Source organism: Rousettus aegyptiacus, unplaced genomic scaffold (assembly GCF_014176215.1).
Source record: "Rousettus aegyptiacus isolate mRouAeg1 unplaced genomic scaffold, mRouAeg1.p scaffold_m13_p_12, whole genome shotgun sequence".
In the NCBI taxonomy this organism is placed as follows: Eukaryota; Metazoa; Chordata; class Mammalia; order Chiroptera; family Pteropodidae; genus Rousettus; species Rousettus aegyptiacus.
The window spans coordinates 1,259,375-1,280,505 of record NW_023416287.1 but is presented as its reverse complement, the minus strand read 5'-3'; the positions used below and the strand labels follow the sequence as shown (position 1 = coordinate 1,280,505).

Below are 21,131 nucleotides of genomic sequence, written 5' to 3'. Positions count from 1 at the left end.
GTGCTGCACACTCACACGCTTGCACACACATTCATACACTTGCACATTCGTGTTCGCTCACACTCAGTCTCACACTCGCATTCACACACAATCACACGCTCACAGTCACACACATTCACATTCAATCACATGCTCTCACACACTCACACACTCACACACGCACACCCCGCCTTTCCCTGCGCATGGCAGCCTCTGTCACAGGGACCGCGCTCGTCGATGGGGGTGGCTTGCAGCCCCCATTGTCTGCGGCGGGACAAAAAGGTTAAGTCGCAGGGGTGGCCACCTGCTGCTCTGCCGCGTGGACCCCAAGCCCCGGCCTGTGACGGGACGTCCAGCAGGAGCGGGTCACCTTGGGAAGCCGCCGTGCCGTAGCTTACCGTGCATTGTGCAGGTACATCCCTGGTCCCCGTGTCCCGGGAATTTGTGCCGGTGCCCAGCTGACATGGGACAGGCCTGAAGGAGATTGAGAGAAAGGCCAGGGCCACACGCGTGCATGTGCGTGTGCACGTGTGTGCAGGCGAGGCTGACTTCGGAGCGGGTGTGTGCAGACGTGAGCCTCAGCCTCGCCGGGCCTCGCTGAGGACCCAGAGGCCCCTGGAAGCACCACTCGAGCACGGCGCGGGTCCACCCACGGGAACCCCAGGTCCTGAGCATCTGGGGCACCTGCCGTTGGGCGGACTCCCCCGACCGCCCCCGGCCTCCACAGCGCGTGTAACTTTCTCTCCCTTGCACTTTGCAGTATGTGGGGGAAGTCCCCGAAAACCGGGTGGGGACAGTGGTCGCAAACCTCACCGTGACGGACCGTGATCAGCCTCACTCGCCAAACTGGAACGCCGCCTACCGCGTCATCAGCGGGGACCCCTCGGGGCACTTCAGCATCCGCACGGACCCCGTCACCAACGAGGGCATGGTCACCGTGGTGAAGGTGGGTGCGCGCCCCGCTCCTGCCTCACACCCCGGGACAGGTCTAACCGAGACAGTGCTGGGGTTCCCAACACACCAAGGACAAGGGGCTGTGCCCAACCCGCTAGTGCAGAGGCGGCCTTCGCAAGAACCTCGTCGTGTGATCACCAGGGACAGTAGCCTGAGCTGCCACTTCCCCCCAGAAAGAGCTGCCCTCCCGTCCCCTCTCCGAAGGCCACAGTGCTTTAAACTGTTGGTGGGTGAATTCTAAGTTTCTCGCGTTAAACCATCCCTGCATTCCTGAGACAAAGCCAACTTAGTGGAGGAGGTTTTCTTTGTAATACGCTGTAGGACTTGCTTTGCCAATACCCGAAGATTTTTCTGAGCAGTTTAGGCCTATGCTTTTCCTCTCTCGTACTGTCTTTGTCTAGGTTCTGGTACCAAAATTATAGATTAATTTCGAGGAACATGCCGGGGATGGGGAGGGTTTGGTTACAGGGTGGCAGGAGGGACCTGGCGGCGGGACGCCCGTCTCGCTCCCGGGGCGGGTATATAACTGTGCGCCGGCCGCGACTCACAGCCGAATGTCAGCGCGTGCAAATTTAAAAGCGAGCTCTAAAGCCCGTCGAGCTGAGAGCGCATGCAGGCGCACTGTCCCCACGGCGTCACGGGCCACTGTCCTGGGTGGGGCTCGGCCGCCGGCACCCCACTCTCCCCATGTCTCTTCCCTTCTTGTTTCTACTCCGTATGGTGCTTTTCTCTAAAACGTCCATTACAAGTCTGCGTGAGGTGGGATGCCGCACCTGAGAAAGCACTTGCAAATTGGTCTCGCGTTCTTTGATGGAGACACGGTCCTTTGAGACATTCTCTTTCCGAGGGGGCTGGCCAGGCGGGGGCTGGGGAGGGGCGGGGGCCACAGGAGCAGGGGGGCACTCACGGGACCCCACGACCTGGCCCACAGAGGAATTCGGTGCCTTGGGGACACATGTTCTTGGATCCCACACTGGCTCTACACTTGCTTACCCCAGCATGGGCCAGCCACCCCCCTGTGCCTCGATGTCCTCATACATAAAATGAGGCGACTTGGGGGGCCTAGACCCGGGTGTGTTGCAGACACAAAGGTTGGGTGACGCCTGGCACCTAGTAAAGCTGCTGCCGTCGTCGTAATCGCCATCACTGTCACCGTCGTCACCGTGGACCGGTTGGTCTCCCCGCTGCTCCCCAGTGCATGACGAGGGGCGCTTTAATTCCCACAGGGCCTCCCAGCCCCTTAGAATCATGAGGCGCCCTGCTGCGCACGTGCACGGCAGACAGGCCCCCTCACGCCGGCCCCATGGGGGCCGTATCTGCAGGGGGGACATTCTCGCGGCCGGTCCACACTGGAGGCCACAGCCCAGTGGTGTGTGCACAGAGCCTTTGCTTCTGTACAGCACCCCAGCTCTGGTTCTAGCCCTGCGCCCCGGCGGAGGTGACTCCCAGACGGGGACCTCCCCTGCACCCTTTTCTGGTGGCCGTGTACTTCGAGGCCAAAGCAGCGGGAGCATCCAGCCCACGACACCCCCTCCATCCGGCCCACGACGCCCCCTCCATCCGGCCCACGACGCCCCCTCCATCCGGCCCACGGCGCCCCCTCCATGCGGCCCACGCCCCCTCCATCGGGCCCACGACGCCCCCTCCATCGGGCCCACGACGCCCCCTCCATCCGGCCCGCGGCTCCCCCTCCATCCGGCCCGCGGCGCCCCCTCCATCCGGCCCGCGGCTCCCCCTCCATCCGGCCCGCAACGCCCCCTCCATCCGGCCCGCAGCACCCCCTCCATCCGGCCCACGGGCACCTGTGCAGTTCGCCCCGGCCTCTCTCGTTCCAGGCGGTTGACTACGAGCTGAACAGGGCGTTCATGCTGACCGTGATGGTGTCCAACCAGGCGCCCCTGGCCAGCGGGATCCAGATGTCCTTCCAGTCCACAGCGGGAGTGACCATCTCAGTCATGGACGTCAACGAGGCTCCCTACTTCCCCTCGAACCACAAGCTGATCCGCCTGGAGGAGGGCGTGCCGGCCGGCACGGTGCTGACCACCTTCTCAGCTGTGGACCCTGACCGCTTCATGCAGCAGGCCGTGAGGTGAGGCCGCAGGGCCCGGCTCGGGGTCTCTCCAGGTGGGAGCGTAGGGCCCAGTCCTGGGGACAGCGGGGACGACCCGGCCCACCTGACCCAGACTGAGCGATGCCACAGGTGCTCGGCAAACACGGGCGGGCACTGGCCTGGCCCGCACCGAGAGGGCGGGAGGTGGGCGGGCCTTCTGCTGGCCGTCAAAGGTCACCTCTCTGCTCCTCCGCTCCCCACCTGTGAATGGGGATGATAGCACCTGCCCCCTAAGGTCCTTGTGAGGACACGTAGCCCACCCACCGCGGTGACCGTGAGCCTCCGCTGTCACCGTCCCACTAGGGAAAGACCCCCAGTGAACTCCACTTACGGGCTGGCGCCCAGGGGGGACGGCCCCGGGAATGCCGCCTGAGGGGCGGGGGGCTCCCGGGCGGCCCTGCTCCCGCCCCTGGCTTCACCCCCCCCGCCCCCTCCCTCCGCAGATACTCAAAGCTGTCAGACCCGGCAAACTGGCTGCGCATCAACGCCAGCAACGGCCAGGTCACCACGGCGGCCGCCCTCGACCGCGAGTCGCTCTACGTCAGAAACAACGTCTACGAGGCCACCTTCCTGGCGGCTGACAACGGTGCGCCCCGCCGTGTGCTGCGTGCTGTGTGGTGGGGGGGCCGGGGGGGTGGCAGGGGGGGGGCCCGCCGGCGCCCAGGGCGGGGGAGGGGCGCAGCGCCAGGGCCCGGTGCCGAGCGGCACCCGGGGCCTCGTCGTTCCTGGTGTCCCCGGCCGTCACTCTCTCCGCATTCGCTCAAAGCGTCGGTCATTCTGCCTGGCTTTCTGGCTTCCTCATGCCCATCCGGGCACCCGCATGGCCGCTCACTCATGGGTGGCGGGGGAGCCAGGGACGATGGCGGTCTGGCTTAGGTTTGTCCCTGCCCTGTCCTGGCCGAACAGCTTCTTGGCCTCCCCGCCCATAAACTGCGGCACTGGGACCACGTCTTAGCCGAGCGGCCCTTTCCGAGGGCCGTGGGGACGGGGCCTGGCTCAGTCGGTCACCGAGCTGTCACTGCTGTCACTGCTCTTACGACCACTGAGCCCTGCTGTGTGCCAGGCACCGTGCATCGGGACGGGACAGGCAAAGCCCCTCTCTGCAGCTGACATTTCGGGGGCCGGTGTGCCCACCAGTGCCAGGGCCAGCTGTAGAGTCACGGTAGAAGTTTCATCATGATCGCGGTTTGTTTTCTCCCACAAAGAAGACGGCCGGAGGCAGGCGGCCTGGGGCCAGGGCTAAGACCGCAGCTCACCCTGGCCACCCCCACGTTCTCGGTGAGCTGCAGCATGGTCCAGAGTGGCTGCTGCTGCTGCTCCGGCCATCGCGACCATGTTCTGGCAAACGGGGGGGAGCGGGGAGGACTTCCATCAGCACTCCCACGGCCAGTGCTGGCTGAGAACTTGGCCGCGAAGCCCGGCCTCACTGCCCGGGATGCTGAGAAATGCAGTCCGCTCGTTGGGCAGTGTTGATTCCAGCTGAAGTTCGGGGCCCTGGTTCTTCATTCAGGAAGAGGGGGGATGGAGATTGAGGGCCACTTTGGCAGTCTCCGTCCCAGGAAGATGGGCGACAAGCAAGTCGGCCAGATAACTCTGGGAGGGAGCTGGACGGGGACAGTGACCGAGGCCTCCGGCTGGGCTGCTGGCTCTGAGGGCCTGACTGTGGGACCGAGGCCGGCGGGGCGGGAGGTGGACCCCCGCGTTCACAGTGGCCCCTGCAAAGGCCCCGAGGAGGATGTGGCTGGCGTGCTCTGGGGACCCCTGCTATCACCTGCCAGCCTCCTTCCCCCATCTCTGACCCGCAGGGTGCACGGAGGCCCTTGCAGGGAGCCCGCGACAGGTCCAGCAGAGAGACTGGGCTAGACGGTGACTTCAGATGAACCCGTGGCTGGAGCAGAGGGCGGGCGGCGGGCGGCGGGCAGCCCAGGCGGCGCAGGCTCAGCGGCGTTAGCAGAAGCCGCGTGTGCGCCCCGCCCTCTACGTATCAGAGCGGCCCCGAGGCAGGCAGCGAGCTGTGTCCGCTCCAGTGCGTTTTGATGTTTTCTCGAAGATTAAAGGGACACGCTGTAGGGTTTGTTTCCACACGCTCCGCCTGCCTCGGCCCAACACCAGGTGGTTCCGGCCGGGGTCAGGAGCTGCCATAAAGGGCAGAGCAGCTGTGGGCACATCGCTGCCACGGCCCCTCTGGCCCGGAGGACGGACAGGACGTGCCCCTCCAGCCGCCCAGCTCACATCCACCGCAACATCGGCCTGGGCGGAGGCAGGGCTTGGGCGTGAGGGTCTCGGGGGACAGGGTCGGGGTCCTCAGAGGGGCGCCGAGGCCCGAGTGTGGCTCGCTTAGTGGGCGTGGTCTCCCGCAGCTTTGCTCGGCGGAGCTCGCTACGCGCGTGCGCGGCCGCGGGGGGGTCTGTCGTGCACAGTGGAGTGGCTGCGGGTCTGGGGTGGTGGCGGAGCCCCGGGGTGGTGGGTGGGGCTGCGGGGGCGCGGGACCAGAGGTGACCCGCGAGGCCCCGTGTCCGCCCCGCAGGGGCCCCCCCGGCCAGCGGCACCGGGACCCTCCAGATCTATCTCATTGACATTAACGACAACGCCCCCGAGCTGCTGCCCAAGGAGGCGCAGATCTGCGAGAGGCCGAGCCTGGACGCCGTCAACATCACGGCGGCCGACGCAGACGCGGACCCCAACGTCGGCCCCTACGTCTTCGAGCTGCCCTCCGCCCCGGCCGCCGTGCGGCGGAACTGGACCATCACGCGCTTGAACGGTGAGCCCGCGCCCCGGGGGTTCGGGTGGAGGGGCGGGCCCCGCCCCACCGGAGGCCTGTGCAGGGCTCGCCCCGCAGGCCCCAGCGTCTGGCCGTGTGACGGCGTGGCCGTGACATCCTCGCAGCTGCGCGGACCGCGGTCCACGGCCCGGCGCACCAGTACGTTTCCCGAGGGCGCCGTCCTAAACGTGCGCGTGCACAGAAGGCGCCGGGCCGGGGTTTGCGGGTGCGTGAGGCGTCTCCAGCCAGGCAACAGCAGCTCCCCGCCCGCCAGGGAGGGCGCCCCAGACCCCGCCCACACCGGCCGTCTGAGCGGGGGACCTACCTTCTGCCACATGCTTGCTGGCCGCTTTTTGTTTCTCCTGTGAACTGTCTGTTCGATGCCTTCACTTGTTTTTTGAGTTTTTCTAACTGATTTGGTAAAACTTTATATGTGGAGGTCATTTCTTCATCCTACATGTCGCCATTGCTCTTATCGAATTGCCAGTGTCTTTTAACATCGTGGTAAGATGCAGTATGCCGTGTGTGTGCATGTGTGTGCTCGTGTGTGCATATCTGTGTAAATATGCATACATGTGTGTGCCTTGTGTGTTATGTTTTGTGTGTGCGTGCATGTGTGTGCGTGTGTGCGTGTGCCTGTGTGCCATGCGTCCATGTGTGTTGTGTGAGTACGCATGTGTGCTTGTGCATGTGTGTGCCTGTGCGTGCCTGTATGTGTGTACAGGTGTGTCACGCAGATGCGCTACACTTTCATGCCCTCAGACCCGCCCCGTCCTTCTGAGGTCCTGCTTGGGGGGGCGGGGGGCCGCTCACGGAATGGAGCCCGGTGTTGCTCTGTGCCAGGTGACTACGCCCAGCTCAGCTTGCGCATCCTGTACCTGGAGGCCGGCGTGTACGACGTCCCCATCATCGTCACGGACTCCGGGAACCCGCCCCTGTCCAACACGTCCGTCATCAAGGTCAAGGTCTGCCCCTGCGACGAGAACGGCGACTGCACCGCGGCCGGCGCGGTGGCCGCGGCCGGCCTGGGCACGGGTGCCCTGGTGGCCATCCTCCTCTGCATCGTGCTCCTGCTGAGTGAGTACGGCAGGCGCCGAGGGCGGCGCGGCCGCGCGCTCGTCCGGGGGCTGGGGCGGCCGTGCCCAGGTGCGCCCTGCGGCCCACGTCTCCCCTGGGGACCCATCGGAAACCCAGTTAAACCGGTCCGTACGATAACGGCCCAGACACTCGTGGCAGTACCCGCACACACTCAGGCACACTCACATGAGCTGCCCACGTGCACAGGTATGCACATGCCTGCACAGACACACACACATGCGTGTCCACACGGCGTGCGCACATGCTCACACAGGCGCGTGGCACGCCCAGATTCACGCTATGCACACGTGCACGCCGTGCTCCCACGGACGCGCGCGCAGCCCACGCACGCGCTTGCGCACACGGCGCTCCCACGGACGCGCACGCAGCTTACGCACGCGCTTGCGCACACGGCGCTCCCACGGACGCGCACGCGCACGCGCTTGCGCACACGGCGCTCCCACGGACGCGCGCACGGCCCGCTCACGCCGCGCCCCGCCCCCGCAGCCCTGGTCCTGCTCTTTGTCCTGTGGATGAGGCGGCGGGAGAAGGAGCGCCACGCGAAGCAGCTGCTCATCGACCCCGAGGACGACGTGCGTGACAACATCCTCAAGTACGACGAGGAGGGTGGCGGCGAGGAGGACCAGGTGAGGCCGCGGCCGGCTGCCCTGGCTCCACCCTTCCTCAGGGCGTGAGGGCACCCCAGGTCCTCCGAGGGTGGCCGAGCCACGCACAGGAATGCCCAGCCCGGTCCCCTGGCCCACGCCCAGCCTCCTCCCCGCTGCGATCCCCTCATCCAAGGGCCCCCCCAGTGTTGGCTGCACCCCGGGGGTGGGGAGGGCCAGCGACCCCCAGGCCCAAGGCTGTCGGGGGACCAGGCGGCAGTGTGCCTGGGAGGCGGACTCTGGGGAGCTGCCTGGTTGGACGCTGGGTCCACTGTTGGCCACTGGGGGATTCAGGGGAAGTCCTCACCCCACTAAAGCTTAGTGCTCCCCTGAAACGGGGTGACAGCAGCCCGGCTCCAGGTTGTTCCAAGGATCGATGAGCGCACGTGGGAGCCGTGCAGTGGGGCAGCGGGCAGGGTCGGCCTTGGGGGGCCATCAGGCCGGGGAAGGCGGCCTGGGGACACAAGCCCCACATGTGCTGTGAGGACAGGCAGGATTTGACATCAGAGAGGAGGTTATGAGACAGGCAAGCCAGGCGACAGCGCGGGGGGTTGGGGGGGCGTGCCCAGGGGCCAGGTGAGGAACAGGACAGTGGTTTCTCGGGCACCCCGCCTGTGCCCCGTTGCTGACCCGCTCGCCCGCCCCAGGACTACGACCTCAGCCAGCTGCAGCAGCCAGAGGCCATGGAGCACGTGCTGAGCAAGGCGGCCGGGGTGCGGCGGGTGGACGAGCGGCCCGTGGGTGCCGAGCCCCAGTTCCCGGCCCGGCCTGTGGGGCCCCACCCAGGGGACATCGGTGACTTCATCAGCGAGGTGGGTGCTTAGCAGGGGCAAGGCCCCAAGCAGGCCCTCGTAAAGCCGGGGCCCTGCGACTTCGCCCTTGGGGCCTGCCTCCCCCTCCCTGGGCCCCCACCCTAACCCGCCCCGTGTGGCCCCCAGGGACTGCGGGCAGCCGACAACGACCCCACGGCGCCCCCTTACGACTCGCTGCTGGTCTTCGACTACGAGGGCAGCGGCTCCACCGCGGGCTCCGTCAGCTCCCTGAACTCCTCCAGCTCGGGGTCTGGGGACCACGACTATGACTACCTGAACGACTGGGGGCCCCGGTTCCGGAAGCTGGCGGACATGTACGGGGGCGGTGAGGACTGAGCATCCTCCCCCGCCAGCCGGAGCGGGGCCAGCGCTCGGGCGCGGGGCGGGACCGCAGGAGGCCGCCCGGCCTTCCGTGCGCGCTGGGGGCCCCTCCCCGCCCCGGCCCCCCACTCGGAGCTGACTGGCACAAACACGGCTCGCCCGGCCCCCCGCCAGTGCCGTGGCCGACCGTCCACGCACGGGGAGTGAGAGGCGCTCTGTCTTAACTTGAATTTCTCGGAACAGAAGCACTGTTTTTAAAAAGAAATGAAAGTGCCTTTCGGTACACGTATCAGTTCCCCTCAAACTCAGGAGTGACCGAAGTGGAGACCCAGTCGCCCCCGCCCCGGTCCTGAGCGCCCCCACCCAGCCGGGCCCAGCTCGGAAGGCACCAACTAAGGAATCGGGGAGAATCCGGGTTGTTTTTTGGTTTTGGTCCTTTTTGTCCTTTCTTAAGAAAAAAAAGTGGGTGACCCGCTTGACAAAATTTACAAAGAAAAAACAGTTTGGGGTCCGAGCCGCAGCGGCCCTTCTGCACCCTCATGCTTAGCTGGACGCAGTCAGGGTCTCCAGGCCCCTTGGGGGGTCCCGAGGGGCAGGAGGCGGGGGGCCCGGCCTGGGCTCCGGCCACAGCGTCCCCTGGAGCCGGCCGAGCCCGTGCCCGAAGGCGCCACCGCGGGGCCGGCCCGCACTGGGGTTCTGGCCACTGTAAATAATGATGGCAGGTAGCGCTCCCGGGGGCCGCTCCTCACGCTCACGTCTCTGTCCGTGGCTGTCCCCCGGCCCCCCTCCAGCCAACCATCAGGTCGCCCCGCAGGCCCAGCTGCCACCCCGGACACCACCCGGGTCCCCACTGCCTTTGGTCCAAGAAGCCGTATCCCAAGCCAGACAGTGTCCCGTCAAGCTGTGGCCTGAGCCCACCACCCCTCCAGACTGACCCCGTCAGAGGCCCGGCACACACGCACCTGTCCGCGCCCCGACCACGCCCAGTGCCGCTGGCCCCTGGGGCTATGCGGCCTGCAGCTGGGCGGAGCCCCCCTCCGGGCCGGGTGGCCTCACGCAGCCTCTGTCCTGCCCACCCCACTGGGCCAGAGCTGTCCAGTGCTGAGAACCGAGGTGGACCCTCCGATCTGCTCCGAGCCCAGCCAGCCCCACAGGCGCGTCTGGACAGCACCTGCTGACCATGGTGCCCCGTTCCCTGGGCACTTGTCAGCACCGAGCAGCTGCGCAGACTCTCAGGCCTGAGACCAGGCGTCAGCTCCACAGGACAGGGTGTGGGGCTCTGCCCTGGGGGCACCCCTGCTGCATTTGTCCCCAGCCAAACAAGGAAGGGTGCCGGGTGCATCCCTGGGTGCAAAGGCGCCGGCTGGCGGGAGTCAGACACCCTCCCGGAGTCTTGTGCCTGGTCAGCTCTCGAGCTCCCCAAGGAAGGGTGAAGGACACCCCACCAGGGCAGGACTCGTCATCAGAGCCCCCTGGGGGAGGGGAGTCCCAGTGCTGACCGGGGACAAGGGAGTCGGCCACCTCCCGCCCGGCGCCCCGCCCACAGCTGCTCCTGGGGCCATGGCGGGGGAGGGGGGGCTTGGGGGCGGGACAGTCAGGGCGCAGCACGGCACGCACGCCCTGCTCCCCGTCTGGGGTCCTTCGTCCACGGCCTGTCCCCGCTGCCACGGGCAGCCTCTTCTCTAAACAGCTTTGGCCTCGACGATGAACGTGAGTGCGCACACGTGCGTGCGTGCGTGGGCGTGCCCCGCCGGGTGTCAGGGTTCTCCCCCAGACTCGTCACCAGCTCCGTCCATTCTCCCAGGGCGGCCGCATGTGGCCGAGGGAGGCCTCGGGCCCTTCTGACTCTGCCCATGGCTGCCCAGGTAGGGAGGGAGGGAGGGAGGGGAGGATGGACGAGGGGGAGGTCACCGTGTCACACGCGAGATGCTCCCCTTGCAGATAGTCATCTCGCACAGGTCAGGGTCACCTGCCAAGGGGAGGGCCCCGGGCTCCCCAGTCCTAAGCCGTGCTATGCAAATCGTGGGGGCCAGGCGGAGACTGTCGCAGTGGGGGGCGGGGGGGGGGGGTCCTCAAGGGCTCGCCAGCAAGGTGAGCTGGAACACTGTTTGTGTTTGGGGAAGTTTGTTCTCCAAAGTTGTAACCGTGACTGGGGCCCAGGAGCCGAGGCGGCTGTGGGCTCCTCGTTCTGAACCCCCGGCCCCCTCGAGGACGGCGCTGCCAGGCTCAGCCCGGCTCGGCGCCTGAACGCCGACCGGCAGCCTGCTGGGGAGGCCCGCGCTGCCCCTCCGCCTCACTCCAGCAGGGGTGGGGATGCGGACGGCCACGTCACCAGCCTCCCTCTGGCCCCGGCCCCGCCCCACATCACTTGGCCCCGCCAAGTCCAAAACGCCCCACCTGCATCGCGTGGGCGGAGCCCGCCGCAGCCATCTGCGGGGGCCTCTCCCGCCATCTCCGCTTCCAGACAGCGGCCCCTCTCGCTCGCACCCGGGGGCAGAGTCGGGGCCCCCGCACCCCCCAGATGCAGCTGCTCCAAGGCCGACATGCTGGCATTGGCTGAGCGCACCCAGTGTCAAACATCTTACGCACCATGCAGACAGAGCGTGCGTGTGACGGGGCCCGGGCCGGCGGAGGCCCAGACGGCGCTGGCAAGGGCTTCCGTAGGGGCTTTTTCCCTGAACAGGAGAGTCCTGTGCTGCCGGGCGGCAGCGTCAGACGCCCGGGCCTGGGTCCGCGGCACCCCAGCCCGGGGCTGCGTGTCTGCTGGGGCCTCTGCACCCCCAATCCCGGCCAAGCAAGCGGTCGTCTCCTCGCGTCCTCCGGCACACCCCCGGTGCTGGGCCTCCCGCCACCAGGGTCGGGGTCGCGTCCGGTGGCCGGGCCCCGAGATGCCTCGGCGTCCCCAGCGTGGGCCCCGGCCGGCACGCGACATCTGGACGCGACAGTTCTGGGCTCTCTGCGGGAGGGGCCGCGAGGCTCGTCAGCGCTGCGAGGAATAACACCAAAGAAGCGGCGAGCGCCCCCGTACAATCGGACCGCGTCTGCCGCTCCTTGCTCTCCTTGCCCCATCCCGGTTTGTTTTTTTTTTTTTTGCATGTTTCTTTTTGGAAATGGACAAACGTGTCGCAGCCCGCATGACTGTGCTTGTCGTGGGGAGAGGCGCGGGAGCGAGCCGCGTCCGCACAGCCCCTCCGGGCGCCGCGCCGAGGCCGCGTCCCGACTTCTTTTGTAACCGTCAACAGCACAACTATTTTGTATTGTTGTTTGTATCATTTTGTACCAAAAAGAAAAAAAAAAAGGAAAAAAAGGGAAGCGCGTCGCAGGGGCCAGTGTTTCTGTGCCGGGCGGGAGCCGGCGGGGGGCCCCGGGCCCCGGGCCCGCCGGCGCGGGCGCTCTGCCTCAGACGAGTAAATAAAGTCCCCTTTAACAAGTCGGCCTCCGCCTGGCTGCTTACCCACCCCCCCTGCCCAGGACGCTGGGACGGGGCGGGGTCGGGCGGGGTGGGGTTCGGTGTCGGGGCTCGAGGGGGACACTTCTTGAGCACCTGCTGTGCTCTAGGCTCTGGGGGCGCAGATGCGAGCACAGCCAGGTCCGCCCCTCGCCCCTGCGGGGCCCGCACGCCCCCAGCCTCAGCGGGCCACAGCCCTCAGACGCTCCCGCTGAAGCTGCTCACAGGACTTGGCGCCCTCCTGCCCGACAGACAGACCCACAGACGGCCACAGCTGCCTGCTTCCGCTCCCCGGGGTCTCGCGACGCCCTGGCCCTGCCGCCGTGCCCTGGCCTCCGGGCCCCCCGTGCCCCCCGTGCCCTGGCCTCCGCGCCCCCATGGTGGCTTCTTCCTTCTGGTGGGAGGCCAGCACCCGCTACGTCACAGCCCCCAGGCTGTGAGCCCGGAGACCAGCAGATCCCCCGCGCCAGACAGGGCTGTCCTCAGAAGCCTCGCCTGTCACATGGCCCAGCTTGTCCTTGACCTCTGGCCTGAGTCCAAGCTGAGAAGCTCTAGCAGTGGCTGTCACCTTCCTGGTCATAAGGCCACACCCCAGAAGCCCCGTGTGCTGTGCTGGCCAGCAGAGGCCACACACCCGAGCCCAACCGCCGGACCCGCACGGGCTCTGCCCTCCTCAGGGACACCAAGCTCAGGAAGGCCAACTGCCTCCCAGTCACCCCATTAATAAGCGACACAATCCAGGCCCCTCTCAACGCCGCACCCAAACCTGCATCCGCAATGACCTGCGAACGGAGCCCCTCGCAGGGCTAATTACGGTGCAGCTGGCGATTTCCGCACGACTGGCCGCTTGCTGTTCTGAGGATGCCGAGCAGCTAATCAGAGTCACAACTCGGCAGCCCCATGGGCAGGACAAACGCTCCTCGTAACCAGGGGACCAGGTCTCGAGGCGGGGGAGGGTCTGCTGAAAGACACCCCAGCTCCACGGCAGGCCAGCTGCCCCAGGGGCGGGCGCCTGGCCCGAAGAACCCCCGAGCCCAGCGGGGAAGGCCCTTCTCTGACGCAGGGCCCGCTCCTGGAGCACTGCACCGGACGGAGGCCACTGTCCCTCCCCTGCACTTGGGGCGGCAGGGGCCTTTGGAGCGGTCAGCTCACAGGTATGCACTGGCAGAGCCCCGGGCCCAGGCCACTCGGCCACGTGTGACCACACCCTGGGCCAGGGAGGCCGCGCCCAGCTGGCCGGCGGGGCTCTGGGGCTGCCGTGCCGGCCATTGGGCAGCTGCACACGAAAGGCCCAAGACACGGGCACAACTCCATCCCGCAGCCGCCGCAGCCGCAGGGCTGCCGCCCGCCACGAGTCCAGGGCTCCTCTCCAGGAGGGAGGCCAAGGCCAGCCTTGCCTGGGACCCGGGGAACAGCAGCCGGAACCGGCCGGCTGCATCAGCCAAGACGCGAGGCTGGATGGGGGAGCAGGGGACATGCGGTTGGATGAGGGGGCCAGGCCAGGGGGTGGGGCAGAGGGGAGGGCGGAGCAGAGGGGAGGGCGGGCCCAGCAGAGGGCAGGCTGCCAGCTGAGCACACCCAGGTGGCAGGCTCGGCAGCAGCACCGGAGGGAGCTCAGGGCCAGGGCACAGGGGGACGGATTCGGGCGTGACCGGAGCACCCGGGAGTGGACACTGAGGACGGGGCAGACGGCGGCCCAGGAGGGTGTGTGATGGGGGGGGGGGGGGGGCGCGAGGCGGGGGGCACTCAGGACCGAGCGAGGAGCGAGGTTCAGGTCACGGTGTCACGGCCACTGCCCCCCTTCCGACGACAATGCTGGCGGCTTCTGCTGAGGGACGGACACTTGTCACCCCAGCCCTGGCATGTTCACTTTGGAGCAGTTTTCACTTGAGAGAAACGACCCCCCCTCTGAGCCCAGCTGAGGAACAGGAGCGCGGGGCGCCCGGCTTCTGGAAGGTGCCGCTTCCCCTCCCGTCGGGCACCTGGCCCTGGGGTCCCCGAGGGGAGCGCCCCTTTCCTCCTGCGGGCACGTGCCCCGGCACCCTCCCCGCTGCCTGCACCCCCTCCCCGCCTCCCACAGGCCGCTCACCTGCCGGCCGCCCCCGCCCGCCTGTGCCCTGGGCTTCCCTGTGCGGTGCTCCCCGGGGACCCTCCACGCCGGCACCCCTGGTCCCCGGCCTGATGAACATGTCCTCGCCCTGCGGGACTCCGCGTCCTCCTCGCTGTGGCTCCCGCCTCGGCCCACGCATGTCCCTTCCTGCACCCAGTGCTCTCGACTCCGAAACCGGGGGCCCTGCCCCGCGGCCCACCTGGCGCTGCCCACGGCCCCCCCGCCTGCGCCTCCCTGCTGGCCGGTCTGCGCTCGGGAACGCAGCTCCGATTTTTGTTCTTATCCACTTATTCGTGCACCTTTATTGAGATCAAATAAATTGCAGACGTTCACAGTGCCCCCCTTGAGAAGTCCTGACCCTTGCACACACCGGTGAAGCCATCGTCGCAGTCAAGGTGACACAGATGCCCGCGCCGAAGGCCTCCCTCCCTCCCTCCCCTGGCCCGGGACAGCCGGGGCCGGCGCTGTCACAGACCACGCTCGGCCCGACGCTGACACGCAGGGACCACACGGTGGCGCCCGCGTGCCGGGCTTCTCCGGAGGCCGCGGAGGCTCCGCGCACCCAGCGCAGTGTGAGCGGCCCCAGGCGCACGCCGCCTCTGCCGCCTCTCCGGGCCAGGGCCCAGCGCAGGCTGGTGGCGCGGACGTCACGACGCAGCTTCACTTTCGAGGAAACTGCCGAGGGCTGCACGTCCGACCGCCCGCGGCTTGGCCCCCGTGTGCCCACCCTCTGGGTGCCTGGCACGGCCAGTCGTGGTCTGAGCCGACCCGAAGGCACATGGTCACACCTCACCGCGCTTCTGACTCCACACGAGCACTGGGGGGTCGCTCCCGCGTCCCTCCCGAGGTGCCGGGCTCCCTGGCCACCGGTGCCCAGGGGGCCCTCCTGCGCCCGCCTGCCACCCCACCAGACACCCCGCGGACGCCCTGCCTGCCACCCCGCCTGCCACCCCACAGGACACCCCGCGGACGCCCTGCCTGCCACCCCGCCTGCCACCCCACCAGACACCCCGCGGACGCCCCGCCTGCCACCCCGCCTGCCACCCCGCGGACACCCTGCCTGCCACCCCGCCTGCCACCCCGCAGGACACCCCACTGGACACCCTGCCTGCCACCCCGCAGGACACCCCGCCTGCCGCCCTGCCTGCCACCCCGCCTGCCACCCCGCAGGACACCCCGCCGGACAGACACCCCGCCTGCCGCCCCGCCTGCCGCCCCGCCTGCCAGCAACGCTCCGTCCGGCACTGTGGTGGCGTCTTTGTCCAACACCCGGCGGCCCCACCAACGGACCCGGCTCTGGACGCTGCCGCCCTCCGCCCGCGGACCGCGTCCACCCGCGCCAGCCCCGCACCGTCCCTGCGGCACGGCCGGGAACCGGGGCGTCAGGGCTGCAGCCACGTCCCCGGGGTGCGCCAACCGACCGTGCCCGTGCCTCGGTTGTGCCCAGCTCTCTGCAGTTCACACACGTCTGGGATTCAGACCGTCGGCCTCCACGACGGTCCAGCTGGGACGTGGGCTGGGCCGTCACCCCGCCACGCCGTCCGGCCTTCCAGCCTGCACACTGAGGTGCTGGCTGTCTGCCGCGTGAGCCCCGTCTGCAGCACGTGGCCACGGCACCCAGGGACACCGGCCCAGCAGGTACCGTACTGGGAGACTGTCCTGCGGTGCGACTCGTGCATGACCCATACTGCTGAGGTCTGTCCAGCTAGCTAAAGTGGCAACCAGACACCATCGGCCGGCCACCACGGCGCTCAGGACACGGTGCTGCTGTGAGTGTGGGTGGCAGGGCCTCTTACGAGGCCCCCTGGGAGCTGGGATCCACCCAGGCCAGCCTGAACACCCAGACATAGGGTGTGGGCCCCACCCTCCGCCTGCCTCCGTCACCGTGCGTCCCCCACAGGGGGCTGGGCCATCCAGTCCCCACGCCCGGTGCATGCGTGTGGACCCCCAGGCCCACCCAGGGCCTTACCTGGCCTCTCCCCGGTGTGCGCCGGCTCGCCTGCCTGCACACAGCCCGGCATCCACACAGCACAGGTCCATCTGTGGCCAAGGCGGGGTGGCCCAGACCGCAGCGTGAGCGCAGCCTCTGACCCAGGGCCTGCCGTGTGCCCGGCCTTGCTCTGCGGCGTGCGGGTCCTGTCCTTGGAGGTGAGGTCGCTGCGACCAGATTCGCCGGGCCTGGACACAGATTCTATCAAGCAGCTCACAGATAAAACCCCAGCAGCGCCAGAGCCGAGCCTCTGACGGAAAACTGGGAAAAACAGGCAAAACAGATACAGATAAATTTGTTTTTAATAAAGGAGTTAATTTTCTCTCAACCCTATATAAAACAATAGCAATTAAAAACTTCATTTTTGAAAGTAAAATATTTACATATGAACAAGTAACTGTGCAAAATTTACATGAAAAAATGGAAAGACGGGAGTTCCTAAAAGACAAAGTAAAAGGCGTAACAGTTCTTGGGCGTCGATAAAAAATACTGATCAGCATCTGCTTTGCACTCACGCGGCAAAGTCTAAATGTGGGGGCCACGCGGGTTCACACGGGGGAAGCCAGGGTATTTACAGTCATAAAAGTACTGTCGATAGACAATTTAATACAATAACCTCTGAAAATATAAAGAACCAATTAGTATATTTGTCATAAAAAAATAGGTACAAAGAAGGGGCTTCGCTCCGGACGTCGGGAAAGCGGGCCCACAGCTCGCGCGCAGCCTCTTAGCAAAATAATTATAGTTTACATAGCCATTTTTATGTTATGTGCCAAAAATTATGTACAATTACTGACAAAATACACCAACCATTTTTCAACACTTGATTCACACTGAGAAACAGTCTTTTGATGATTCTTCTCAACTCTGATTTTATTTCATCTAGGCTTTCACTTTTAGCTAAAAAACACAGTGCAAGTAAAATATATTTATGCTGAAAAGGTTTCCATTTCTTTTAACTTTACAGCTTTACAAACTATAGCAAATAAAATGCGTTTGTACAGATGCTGACCACACATTCAGAGGAGCTGCCAGCGCGGGGCCCCGCCAAGCAGAAAGCGACTGGCTCCGGAGGGCGCGGAGGTGAAGCGTGTCTTCCTCCGGGGCGCGGGGGCAGGGGGGACAGATAAATAGTCTAAAAAGTCAGTTTGCTTTGCCAACTGACTAATACAAAAATAAAATAAATGAAATGAGGTCATTGGCTGCAGACACACACCTACGTCGTAAGTGGGGTTGGACTAAACCAAATGCACAAATAATGTAAAAACTGCTACGAGGTGACAGAGGGCAGCTATTATTTGCTAAACGATTCCATCAGTTTTATATATGGCTTGTTTGGCAAGAAGGCCACTCAATCAAAGATGAGTTAAGATTTAATTGTCCTTTAGGAGTGCCCACGGGCTTCGGAATTCCCTGTTACAGAAACGTGGTTTTTCTTCTTCCGCTGAAGAGTTGACTTAGAAACAGGAATACAAAACTGTTCCGTTGCAAAGAGGTGGCTGTTTGTTAAACAATATCCCATTTGCTTGTTACAAAAAGGCGTAATCTGCAAATATATAAAAACGTGCCCAGGCGTCTCCGTGCGAGATGCCGCCCGTCCTGTGCTACTTGAGGAGCGCTTTGTAGAGCAACAGTGAATGGCTTGTCTCGCGTTCGTTTTCTAAACAAAATATGAGGTCCCTGAGGTTGACCCGCGTGATCCTTTGTCGCGTGAACTGTCTGGGGGTTCCGACGCCGGAGCCGCCTGGGCCCGCCGAGCCTGGGCCCGACCCCTGGTGACGAGAAAGGAGAAGATGGGAGTTAGTGGAGCGCGGAGGCGGGCAGGGCCCGCTGGCGGCCTTGGGGTGTCCCGAGGAGCCCCGATTCCGGAGAAAGCCTGGCTTGAGACGGGCGCCTGCCCGCAGGCCTACTCCTTGAGCCAAAGCACTTTAGGAGCCTTGCCCGGAGGGGTGGGAGCAGGGCCCACGTGCACCCAGGGCTGGCGCCTCCAGAAACACGCTGCGCCACGACTGCGGCCCCCCCGGAGCTCAGACAACGGCCCGCATGAGGAGAGGAGTGGCCGCAGCAGAGCGGCTCAGACGCTGGCAGCCTGTCCCCACATCCATGCGTCCGGGGACTCTGGCGGGGCCAGCACCGCGCCTGAGGCCAGGCATGTCCCCCCTACTCCGCTGACAAGGGCACACTCCTAATGCGCAAGGTCTACACTCCTGGACTGGGAGGCTGGTGGTCAGCGGGTTGGGACACGGCGCTCGTGACCAGGAGGGGGACTCCCTGCCGGTATGAGCAAGACGCTGCGGGCTCAGGCTGACTGCATGGCTCGGCGGGCCGCCGGGGACCGGCCGTTGAGCCGGAGTCTCCAGGCCTGTCTGCCTGCAGAGACAGGGCCTCGGGGGTCTTCCTGGCGGCGTCTTGGCGTGTCCCGTGCAGCAGCGCCCTGTGGTCTCCATGCGTCCCTGTCTCCACTGGACGGACGCTCTGGGGACAGGGCACACGACGCCCACCGGACGGCTCTCGTGTCTCCGTTCGTAGCAAAACCAGGTGTCTGTGTGCGACGGGTAAAGGTGCTCGCGGCGTCTAACGTGCGGAAAGCGTGGCGAGTTCTCATGGCACCTCTCAGGTCCAGGAAGGCGGACTGCGGGCAGGCAGCATGCGCCAGGCGTGGCCAGCAAGTGGCAGGTGAGGCCACTGCCCCTCGCCGCCTGGGGTTGGCTGTCGTCCACCAACTACACCCTCGGACACCCTTCGACCCCCGAGCCGAGCCCCGCCCCGCCGTGACTGCTTCCCCGAGGGAAAGAACGGCGCAGGCTCTCGGGGCCTTCCCAGAGTCTCCGCCACAGCCCGCGAGGGCGTCTCCTGTGGGAGGCCGAGTGCAATGGGATGAGCAGGGCAGAGGGACCGGGCCCGGCCCCGCGGCCCGGCGCAGGGAGCAGTGGCTGCCCAGGGGTCACAGGTCTAGACAGGAGCAGAGGCCGGTTTCTGGAAGGAAAGCTGGGAGGCCCAGGGAGGGGGGCCTGAGCCCCCACCTCTGCAGGCCGCGGGCACCCGGCGAGAACAGAGGCTCGACCTAGACTGTGGCCGATACCGGCTGCGACGAGCGCCGGGCGCCCACTGCAGGGCCACAGGTTAAAGGGCGTCGACGACAGAAATCAAGGTAAACAACAGTCTCTAAAACAAACGGACGCAACGGAATGAAACTGAGACGGAGGACAACTGGGCGGTTCCCCGAGGGCCAGGGTGGGGGGTGCACAGAGCGGCTGCGGCGACCCAGGGGTGCGCACGTCCAGCTACGCGCACCAAGCGGCAGAGAGGACGGTCACGGACGTCACGGGTGGCGGGGCAGCCGGACTCCCCGTGCCGACCCCTTCCTGACACGCATGGCCTCAGCCAACACGACGTCGTCGGTTACGTGCTTAGACTAGAAGGTAAACGGCTTTTCAGTGCGGCATTCTCAACAATCGGAACAGGCGCCAAACACTCCCAACACGCAAGCAAACACCCGCGAGGCCCACACAGCCGACGGCACCGCGGCCGGGGCCCCGGGCTCTGCCGGCCGCACGGCCCCCAGGCCAGCCTTGCCCGCGGCTCCCTGGGCTTGCGGGGGAGCTACCCCCAAAGACATCCTCGCTGACGCCCCAATTCTAATTACGTGGGATGAGTGCTGGTTTCCCCATTTCCCCCCCAAACGAACGGCACATCACTGTCCTCCTTCCAGGTCTTTGGTGACACTGCTCTGTGGTTCTGGCCTGAGAAGGGTCCCCAGAGCCAAGCTCTCGGCCTAGGGGAGGCCTGGGCTGGCTTCAGAGCAGCACGGGGGGCCTGAGGACGAGGCCCCAGGCCAGGCGGCACGGCTCTGCCTGCCACAGCCAGGCTACCAGGACGCTCCGCGGGCACGTGCCAGCGTCAGCCCTGGGGAGTGACCGGACCAAGGCCAACCACAGCACCACCCTCGGCTCGGCTCCTGCAGGGGCTGGGGCGGACGCGCAGTGACCCCGAGCACGTCCCCCGCATTGACCCAGGCTCCTCGCCGCGCGGCCGTGGCGAGCACTCGCGAGCCCTCGCAGGGCTGGCGGCACAGCGCCAGTGAGCACGACAAGCAACCCACACGCAACGCGAGAACTGAGCAAGAGAAACCGCCCTGCGTCCAAACCCGCCTGCCCTCGGGGGGCCCACGGGGGTGCAGAGCAAGGCGCCGCCACGTCCGCGGGGGAAGCCCCTGCGTGCGCCCCGCTTCCCACATGCTCGCCCAACCGGCCAGCCCATCCCCCTGGGCCACCGCGGGGCTTGGGCCCATGGCCTCGCTCCGCTCCCCCGGTGCCCATCCCGCGACGCTGAGAGCCACACCTGCCAGCGGCCCAGGACACTGCGAAGGGGCCCACGGCGAGGGCCCCTCCAGCCCTCCAGCCCTCGGGGCCAGCTGGACGGACGCCAGCAGGTGGCTGGGAGCCAGCGGCCCGCCAGCGTCACGGCCCCGGCTCCGACCGGCGGGCCTGGCGCTGCACGTCATCAGGGCTCCCGGAGCTGCGGCCCCGCCCTGGTCAGCAGCCAGCGCCGGCGGCGACAAAACCCCGCACGCGGCTTGAGATTGTCGCTTACTGGAGACGCAGACGTTGACTGCTGTGTCGCCCCAAGATCTCCCACTGTCTCCCCGGAACCCCAGGGGAGGGGGAGACGCGTCACGCGAACACGGCTGTCCTCGCCTCCACAGGACCGCGCGAGGGGCAGGAGCCGCGCGCCCAGCGGATGCCACCGAGCCCAGGCTGCAGCAAACACGGGGGAGGGCCTCAGTCTCGAAGCCACCCCACGTACCCCGAAACACACCCGCGGAGGAGCAGGCGGAAGGGGAGGCCCCGGAGCCACAGCTTCTGAGACGCGCCCTTTGAAAACTGGGGGTGAGGGGGAAGGAA

General features: G+C 66.4%; 2 protein-coding genes across 2 annotated transcripts in view; one reads left to right on the top strand and one right to left on the bottom strand.

Annotated features, from left to right (window-relative positions):
* Window positions 1–8,703, top strand: part of CDH4 (cadherin 4) — a 207,253-nt gene extending 198,550 nt beyond the window's left edge. Inside the window, exons 9-16 of the mRNA XM_036229218.1 lie at window positions 740–925; window positions 2,769–3,022; window positions 3,487–3,629; window positions 5,571–5,804; window positions 6,648–6,881; window positions 7,389–7,528; window positions 8,194–8,358; window positions 8,485–8,703. Of these exons, the coding sequence (XP_036085111.1) occupies window positions 740–925; window positions 2,769–3,022; window positions 3,487–3,629; window positions 5,571–5,804; window positions 6,648–6,881; window positions 7,389–7,528; window positions 8,194–8,358; window positions 8,485–8,694 (1,566 nt within the window). The 3' untranslated portion in view covers window positions 8,695–8,703. The remainder of the gene's footprint in view (window positions 1–739; window positions 926–2,768; window positions 3,023–3,486; window positions 3,630–5,570; window positions 5,805–6,647; window positions 6,882–7,388; window positions 7,529–8,193; window positions 8,359–8,484) is intronic.
* A 7,808-nt stretch (window positions 8,704–16,511) lies between these two features.
* The window catches only part of TAF4 (TATA-box binding protein associated factor 4), a 47,832-nt gene continuing 43,212 nt past the window's right edge, over window positions 16,512–21,131 (bottom strand). Inside the window, exon 15 of the mRNA XM_016132281.2 lies at window positions 16,512–17,999. Within this exon, the coding sequence (XP_015987767.2) occupies window positions 17,832–17,999 (168 nt within the window). The 3' untranslated portion in view covers window positions 16,512–17,831. The remainder of the gene's footprint in view (window positions 18,000–21,131) is intronic.